We start from the raw sequence: 9,584 nt of genomic DNA on the forward strand, positions 1-9,584 counted from the left end.
ACCGATCTTGGCTCTTGAGTCGAGGTCCAAAGAACCCCACAGGAAGAATTATGTGTTCGAATGATTAGTCAACACGCATTGTTTGAGTGTTTCATTCGTGATGCTTTCCTGTATTTTAGTCACCGTCCTTATGTGATCCCTTTTCACAGGCATGCCATATTGCACGGATGTATGCGGATTACTCATGAAAAGATGAAATGTTTGCATTTAAGGAATTCACATTCTATGTCTCTTCCTTGGCATGACACAGTATCCGAAAGAGCCCAAGAAGGATTGAGCATCAAGCATCGGCATTTCCATTATGATTTGCCATAGTTGATAGATTTAGATCGGAAAGACAAGTTTCGACCCCATTGTTTGTGTGTGTTTGATGAACTGTTTGGCACTCCGTCTCTATGTTCATCTGCATTGCATGCACAGTTGTTCGAAAGAATAGTCTTTTTCCAGTCACTTTACATGGAATGTGTATGTTCATGTTTTTGTGTTGGAAGTGGTTTCAGGAATTTTCATCCTCGGAGATTCTTGAAGAAGATGGACGCATGACTATAGACGAAGTTGAAGCATTGAAGGAGCCACAGATGACTTCGTGTTGCTTTCGGCGCGGCCCAAAGAAGCAAGCATTGCAGACCTTTATGAAGTTCAAGTATCGCATGACCCACGCATCAGAGTGGGCCGGCGAAGAGTCCTTTCCAGGATTCCAGACCCTGTTGGAGACCTCCCTCAGTGCCATACAGTTCGGTATCAGTACCTCACTTTGAAAAGGAGGGGATGTCACGTGCACATCTAACCCTATGTGTACGTGGACAAGCTACTTCATGACTAGTGTTCGGTTTAGTTCAGTTCATCTAGCTTAAGAAGTGTTCTGGCACTTTTGTGAGTCTGTTTGCAGACCGTGCATGTTCAGACACTTAGAGTAGATGCATATCCTCTGGTTGCACACAGCATGATCATCAGATTACCATCAGAACCCATCAGGAGCATTTTTACAGTGCACAGACCTATTTTAGCCATTTTTTACTTATTATTTTTAAGTGACTTTTGTTGGGAAACTGGGTAGGGCAATTTGACTCAGCCAGTATATAAGAAACCCTAGCGCTAGCACTTTCTGGCAGAAGAGGCAGCAGGGACCAGACATCTGGCAGTGCACCTTCTAAGCAAGATCCCTCGGCATGATCACCTACAAGCCAGCGTTTTCAGCTTTGCAGATCAACCTAGTGTTTTGCATTTGTAGCAACCTGGTGACGGCAGGACACAGCAGATCACTAGCGTTTTTGCAGCAGATCAGAAATCAGTCCTAGCGTTTTTGCATTTGCAGAGCATCCTAGCGTTTTGCAGATTTGCGGCGTCAGATTCAGCCATAGCCTCAGCGTTTTCAGTTTTCAGCACATAGACACCGTAGTAGAAGCCCCAAACTTTGCAAATCTCACCTTTCCATAGCAGATCCTCGTCGCACGGTTAGATCCACCGAAGTTTGCAGATTCAGCCCGGAAAACGCAGATTCCAGCATGAGCGTTTTCAGCGCGTCGTCGTCGCATCGTCGGCATCACCGACATAGAGTCAGAATTCAGCAGATAAAGATTTGCAGATTTCAGCCATTAGCGTTTTCAGATTTCAGCCCGTCTCATCGTCGGCAAGTCCATTGCATTGTAGAGATTTGTGCAATCAATAGTAGACCGCTCTCGCCATAGAGAGTGGGGCCGAACCAAGCGTCCTGAGTGGCAATATGTGCAACAAGTGAAGTGCCTCCCAAAAGAAAAATGGACTTGGAAATGTAATTATTGTGGGTATTCATGGGACGGTGGTCCTGTGCATATCCGTGCACATATTTTGGGCATTGCTGGCCATGGTGTGGGAGGCCCATGTGATGAGACCCCAGCTGATGTTGTAGAGATTGTTAGAAGATTGCATGCAGATGCACGGCCACAGGGAGAAGACAGAGCTGCTTTTGTGGATGCATTGGTCAATGATTTCGAAGGAGATGGCTCACAAGCTAAGGAGGTGCTTCAATGAGTACGCATGCTAAGGGAACGACTAATGTAAGTGGCTCTTCCAAGTCCAATGTGGGGTCCTCAAGTAAGAAGACGAAGGTTGCTCAAGGGGGTTTGGCAAGTGCATTTGGCTTGCAAACACGGAAGCAAGCAGACCAAGCCTTGTGCAGGTTTTTTTATGTTGAAGATGTTCCTACATGGAAAGTAAGTTACTTTTTGCATATGGTGAAAACTATTGGACAAGCAGGTCCTTCGTATGTTCCCCCCTCTTATCATGCTTTGCGCACATAAATTGAATGAAGAGGTCAAATGCGTAAAGATTGAGATCATGGATGTGCGCGAGAAATGGAAAAGATATGGATGCTCTATTGTGTGTGATGGATGGTCTGACACTAGGCGCAGGTCTATCATTAACTTTCTTGCATGCTCTATTCATGAGTCAGTGTTTTTGAAAGTTGTAGACACATCTGGGGAAACAAAGACATCGGAATTCATTTTTAAGCATCTCAAACAGGTTATTAGAGGGTGGCCCAGCAAATGTTGTGCAGGTATGCATGGACAATGCATTCAATTGTGTTGGCATTGGGGAGATGATTGGAAGGGAGTGGAAACACTTTTATTAAAACCAGATGTACTTGCCATTGCTTGGACCTTTTGTTTGAGGACATTGGACAGACTGGTTTCGTTGTAAAAGTGCTTGAGAATGCAACAAAGATTGTCACATTTGTGACGAGAAAGTCGACTGTGTTGGCATTGTTTTGGCAACTTAGCAAGAAGGACTTGGTGAAGCCGTCAGCCACTCGATTTGCGTACTACTTTATTATGTTGGCCAATCTTGTGGATGAGAGATGCATGCAAGGTATACGCAAGCTTATGATTGATGACAAATTTGTGAAGATGAAGAGATCCAAGACTGAAAAGGCTACTTCGGTCTCTAACATTGTGTTTAATGCATCCTTTTGGCAAGAGGCCGGGCTGATTTTTGAAACTTTGTGCTCCAATTTTGAAAATTCTTCGTTTGGCTGATAGGCAAGGAGCCACCATGGGGCTTATGTACGAGCTTACGGATTGCATGGTAGAGCAAATTGAAAACATGCAAGGCATTGATGCTGCAAGGATGAGAGAGATTAGGGATCTATGCATTGAAAGATGGAATATGTTGCAGACACCATTACATGTTGTTGGATACATGTTGCATCCTATATGGCGAGAAAGAGGGCAAGAAAGTGATGGCGAGGTGCATGAAGGATGGATGACATTCTTGGACAGGTACACCAAGGGTGATTTGACCTTGCAAGGCACCCTAATTGATGAGTTTGACATTTATAAAGCTGAAAGCAAGTCATTTGCTCATCCAATTGCAAAAGATTCAAAGAGGATGCAAGAGGGAGTGAAATGGTGGGAAACTTTTGGGGCTTGCACATCCGCTTTGCAAGCTCTTTCTCTAAGGGTGCTTTCTCAAGGGACGTGTGTCTCTCCATGTGAGAGAAATTGAAGCACCTTCTCTTCCATTCATACCAAGAGAAGAAATAGGCTACTCCCATCTCGTACGGAGAAGCTTGTGTACATACACACAAACTTGAGGCTCATATCCAAAATCAAAGAGCGCGGCTATGAGAGAATGGAGGTCACATTGGAAATACTCAATAAGGAAAAAGATGAGGACCGTTTGCTTACAGATGCGATAGAGCCTATTCCCATTGCTGGTACCGATCATTTTGGAGCATGATGCTCAATTGGTGGTGATGAGGATGAGGACGAGGATAATGCTACTTATGACGATGAGGATGTAAGCTATGGTGAGAGTTAGAGCTGATTGCGTCTGTCCTCCTGCCTATGGACCATGGTTTTGGACATTTACTTATGTCGTATGGTGTTCACTGTTGACTCTCCAGTTTAGATTCTAGCCTATAGTCTCTGCTTATGTTTTGGATTCAGCCTTCAGGAGACTACACTCCTGAATGTTTTTTGGTCTGCTTCTACAGTCCTCACTGTTTTGTGTTTGGAGGTTACTTCATTACTTAGAGAGACCATCTCTCCACTTTTTATTCTCTGTCTAGATGCCTAATTGACACATGGTCATTGATTGAAGTCTGATTGGAATTTGGTGTACCCACTAGTGACTATACCGTTACCCGTATCACGTGTGCAGATTGAGCAACAAGGTGGTCTCTAAATTCTAATTTGGTGTACCCACTAGTGACTATACCGTCACCCGTATCACGTCTGCAGATTGAGCAACAAGCTGGTCTCTAAATTCTAATTTCTAAAATTTCTATGGTTTTGTCTTTGTGTATAAAGTTTTAAACATGGTGGTGTAGTATGTAGCATCCTATGTAGTAGGCTATCTGAAGACTAATGTGTGGAATTTCGAGTAGTTTGATCCGTACTTATTTCGTACTTCCGTACCCGTGTGCATCCTACATGTGATCGACGTATGAAAAAACTATGGTACAAAAGATAGTTTTGGTGAAGATTTTAAGGAAGCAAGTTACCACAGTGGGAGTATATGTGCTCTTTCGAGTCTGTATGCAGTTTGGCATGTTGTATTGGATTGTACCTATCATAGTTTTTTCATACGTCAATCACACGTCGGACGCACACGGGTACGTAAGTACGGAATAAATACAGATCACACTACCCGAAATTCCACACGTCACTCTTCAGATAGCCTACTACATAGGATGCTACATACTACGCCACCATGTTTAAAACTTTATACACAAAGACAAAACCATAGAAATTTTAGAAATTAGAATTTAGAGACTAGCTTGTTGCTCAATCTACACACGTGACACGGGTGAGGGTATAGTCATTAGTGGGTACACCAAATTCCAATCAGATTTCAATCAATGACCATGTGTCAATCAGGCATGTAGACAGAGAATAAAATGTGGAGAGATGGTGCCTCTAAGTAACGAAGTAACCTCCAAACAAAAAGGAGTGAGAACTATAGAAGCAGACCAAAAAACATTCAGGAGTGTAGTCTTCTGAAGGCTGAATCGAAAACGTAAGTAGAGACTAGACTCTGAACAATAGAGTCAACAGTGAGCACCATACAGCATATGTAAATGTCCAAAACCATGGTCCATAAGCTGGTGGCCAGGCGCAGTGAGCTCTAACTCTTATCATAGCTCACATCCTCATCGTCATAAGCAGCATCATCATCGTCCTCGTCCTCATCCTCATCACCACCAACTGAGCATGATGCTGCAATACGATTGGTACCAGCATTGGGAATAGGCTCTATGGCATCTGTAGTACTCTCTGCAATGGCCTCCTGAATCTCTTGCAAGGCAAGCAAGTGGTCCTCATCTTTTTCCTTATTGAGCATTTCCAATGTGACCTCCATTCTCTCATAGCCGCGCTCTTTGATTTTGGATATGAGCCTCAAGTTCGTGTGTGTGTGTACACAAGCTTTTCTCTATGAGATGGGAGTGGCCTATTTCTTCTCTTGAATGAGAGAGAAGGTACTCCAATTTCTCTCACATGGAGAGACACGTCCTTGAGAAAGCACCCTCAAAGCAAGAGCTTGCAAAGCGGGTGTGCAAGCCCCAAAAGTTTCCCACCATTTCACTCCCTCTTGCATCCTATTTGAATCTTTTGCAATTGGATGAGCAAATGACTTGCTTTCAGCTTTATAAATGTCAAACTCATCAATTAGGGTGCCTTGCAAGGTCAAATCACCCTCGGTGTACCTATCCAAGAATGTCATCCATCCTTGATGCACCTCGCTATCACTTTCTTGCCCTCTTCCTCGCCATATACGATGCAACATGTATCCAACAACATGTAATGGTGTGTGCAACATATTCCATCTTTCAATGCATAGATCCCCAATCTCTCTCATCCTTGCAGCATCAATGCCTTGCATGTTTTCAATTTGTTCTACCATGCAATCCGTAAGCTCGTACATAAGCCCCATGGTGGCTCCTTCCTATCAGCCAAACAGAGAATTTTCAAAATTGGAGCACAAATTTTTAAAAATAAGCCCGGTCTCTTGCCAAAAGGATGCATTAAACACAATGTTAGAGACCTAAGTAGCCTTTTCAGTCTTGGATCTCTTCATCTTCACAAATTTGTCATCAATCATAAGCTTGCGTATACCTTGCATGCATCTCTCATCCACAAGATTGGCCAACATAATAAAGTAGTATGCAAATCGAGTGGCTGACGGCTTCACCAAGTCCTTCTTGCTAAGTTGCCGAAACAATGTCAACACAGTAGACTTTCTTGTCACAAATGCAAACAATCTTTGTTGCATTCTCAAGCACTTTGGCAACCAAACCAATCTCTCCAATGTCCTCAAACAAAAGGTCCAAGCAATGGCAAGCACATCTGGTTAAAAAAGAAGTGTTTCCACTCCCTTCCAATCATCTCCCCAAGGCCAACACAATTGGTTGCATTGTCCATGCATACCTGCACAACATTTGTTGGGCCACCCTCTGATAACGTGTTTGAGATGCTTAAAAATGAATTCCGATGTCTTTGTTTCCCCAGATGTGTGTACAACTTTCAAAAACACTGACCCATGAATAGAGCATGCAAGAAAGTTAATGATAGGACTACGCCTAGTGTCAGACCATCCATCACACACAATAGAGCATCCGTATCTTTTCCATTTCTCGCGCACACCCATGATCTCAGTCTTTACGCATTTGACCTCTTCATTCAATTCTGTGGTACGCAAAGCATGATAAGAGGGGGGAACATATGAAGGACCTGCTTGTCCAATAGCTTTCACCATCTGCAAAAAGTAAGGGCTCCTTACTTTCCATGTAGGAACATCTTCAACATAAAAAAACCTACGCAAGTCTTGGTCTGCTTGCTTCCGTATTTGCAAGCCAAATGCACTTGCCAAACCCCCTTGAGCAGCCTTCCTCTTCTTGCTTGAGGACCCGACATTGGACTTGGAAGAGCCACTTACATTAGTCGTTCCCTTAGCATGTGTACTCATTGAAGCACCTCCTTGAGCTTGAGAGCCATCTCCTTTCCAAATCATTGACCAATGCATCCACAAAAGCAGATTTGTCTTCTCCTTGTGGCCTTGCATCTGCATGCAATTTTCTAACAATCTCTACAACATCAACTAGGGCCTCATCACATGGGCCTCCCACACCATGGCCAGCAATGCCCAAAATATGTGCACGGAGATATATATATATATAGTCACTAATTTTTCCTTGAGATTTTAGGGATACTGACAGGTTGATAGTGTTCTGCTGAATGACTTTATGAAAAGATGTACATTGAAATGGGAACTCCTAAAATGAATTTGTTACATGTGCTCTCTCATGTGTGTTTTTTTTAAGTATGTGTCATAATCGAGCGCGTAAGATTTGTCCACAAGCTCTTTTGACTAAAGTGCTCCAACTTAAAATAAGTTTTGAAACTTTCTCCACACAGTGCACACAAATAAAGAGCTACCCTCTTAACCAAGTGGGCAAGATGCTTTGGTTGTTGTGGGACTCGAAATTGTGCACACTTAAAGCTGTGTTTAGTAGAGTTGGGAAACTTAATTGAAGGCTCTAATGGACTTCAGATCTTGTGATAGAATACTTAATTGAAAGATGATGTCCAGGGCTACATGCTTTGAGATTGCATGCCGTGTGAGGGATGGGCTTCCGAAAGGCATGATGCACAATTGAAAAATGTGAATAGAAGACTTTACACAACTGTAAAATTTAGCCTAGAGGCAAGACCTAACATTAAATTCAAACCATACACTCACCTATTGGATATTGGATTGAAGATGACCCAAATTGCTTATGCAATGATTGTGTAGAGGGCGATTAGTGGAAACGTTACATGCTAATGCAAGAATCCTAAACACACCTCTTCACTAAGAAATGGCAATGTGATTAAGGAGGCTAGTGGCTGGTTGCCCAAGAACTCAAGAATCTGCTTTTTTTGTCTTACATCAGTTTTGTTGGATGATTTGAATTAAGTCTTTTCATATCTTATCTGTTTTGTGAACGACTTTAAAGTTGAGCTATTGTTCAAAGCGTTTTGTGTCTATTTATCTATTTGTTTTAACCAAATAGGATGTTTTACTTCTTTCTCCTTGCTTTTTTATGTCTTGCTTTTATGTTTTGTGGGAGTGTTTTAGCCCGTCTTTTAGACTTTTATGACCTTATGAAGGTATATATAGCTATCTATATCTGTTTTTAAGTGTGAGTTAGTCTGATCCTTCAATGCTCTCAGCTACAACTCGTATTTTCTCCTAGGACTGGATGGTGAGCCTTGGTTTTGCACGTCAAAAGTCTCTTGCATGTGAACTGAAGACGAGCACAGAAGTAAGACAAACAGAAGACAAGGAAGCTCTCAAGAAGATTGCTGCATCTGCGTTGGCAGCAGCAAAGGATGCAGCCATCACAAACAAAGATGGGAAACTAGTGGTAAGTGGACTTCAAGCTTTCCCTGTTGATTTGAGATGTTTTGATGGATGATGTTTTTTAACGGCGGCATTACATGTGAGCAGATAAGTGAAGTACGAGATTTTGCTGGTGAAGAGATAAAAGTTACAAAATTGATTGATCCAAACTCAAAAGCTGCGGAGGAGTTCAAACGGAGACAATCTTCTGCTGGAGTGGATAAGTTGCTACAACAAATAGAGAAAAGACCGAAATTGAATGTCCTAGACAAAACCAGGAAGGATTGGACAGATTTCAAAGAAGAGAAACAAATTGAGGAAGAGTTGGAGTCTTACAAGAAGAGTGGAGACAAGTACACTGATCGAGTGGCGTTTCTACAAAGAAGTGATATTCGGGAGTATGAGCGTGAGAGAGATGCACGCCTTGCCCTGCAAGCAAAGAGACAAAGTGACGTATCATATGAAGAAGAAGATTAGTTTATCCTCTTGTGTGTGAGCTTCAGTTGTTTGCTTGTCAAAAAGGTGGATATCATGAATACGGTTTGACCAAGAGGAAACATGGAGTCCATTGAGGCCAAGTTATGTCAGTGCAATCCTCCAAGGGGACAATTGGGAAGGTGCCCAACAGCAAATAGATTAAATGCAGACAAAGCTGACAGTCTCATACTGAACATGTTTGAAGAAGTTGTATTTCTTTTCAGAGCTACAGTGAATCTAGCACTCTATGCTGCATTTTTTTTGGGCAGATTTTTCTCTGCTGGAAATTGCTCTAGATGCCACACGATGCACCTCTTATGGTTGGACTACAAACCCAGATGTAAAAGTTGCAGTTTGGTCAAGTTTTGGACTAAAATCAGTAATCAATCAGCTAATGTTATGGTACCCGTGGGGAACCTTGCACTTGTGGTACTGACCAGAGAAGGAAGGCCTACCTTATTGGTTTCTAGCAACTTTTTTACCAACTCAATGTAGAGCATACACCGTTCATTTTGGTAGGGTCCTAGTCTCCTCGCAATTTAGTGCAATTATGTGGTCCATAGTGGTGGTCATGGGGATATCCTCGCACTTCAGGGTGATTATGTGGCCCATATTGGTGGTAGTGGTGGTCATGGGGATATCCTGACACTTCATTTTAAATATGAGGTCCATAGTGGTGGTCATGAAGATGTCTATGTCACTCTTGGTGGTCGGTACATGCTTCTTGCCCTTGATCATGGTGCATG

At 42.6% G+C, this 9,584-nt stretch overlaps 1 protein-coding gene across 4 annotated transcripts in view; it reads left to right on the forward strand.

Annotated features, from left to right (window-relative positions):
* The window catches only part of LOC147431202 (craniofacial development-like protein), a 109,468-nt gene extending 100,225 nt beyond the window's left edge, over positions 1–9,243 (forward strand). For all 4 annotated transcript variants that reach the window (XM_086493835.1, XM_086493836.1, XM_086493837.1 and 1 more), the window contains exons 4-5: positions 8,216–8,386; positions 8,470–9,243. In XM_086493835.1, coding sequence (XP_086349961.1) covers positions 8,216–8,386; positions 8,470–8,838 — 540 coding nt within the window. In that variant the 3' untranslated portion in view covers positions 8,839–9,243. The remainder of the gene's footprint in view (positions 1–8,215; positions 8,387–8,469) is intronic.
* The last annotated feature ends 341 nt before the right edge of the window (positions 9,244–9,584 follow it).

This window comes from Adiantum capillus-veneris, chromosome 21 (genome assembly GCF_014529385.1).
Source record: "Adiantum capillus-veneris isolate H3 chromosome 21, ASM1452938v2, whole genome shotgun sequence".
Classification (NCBI taxonomy): Eukaryota; Viridiplantae; Streptophyta; class Polypodiopsida; order Polypodiales; family Pteridaceae; genus Adiantum; species Adiantum capillus-veneris.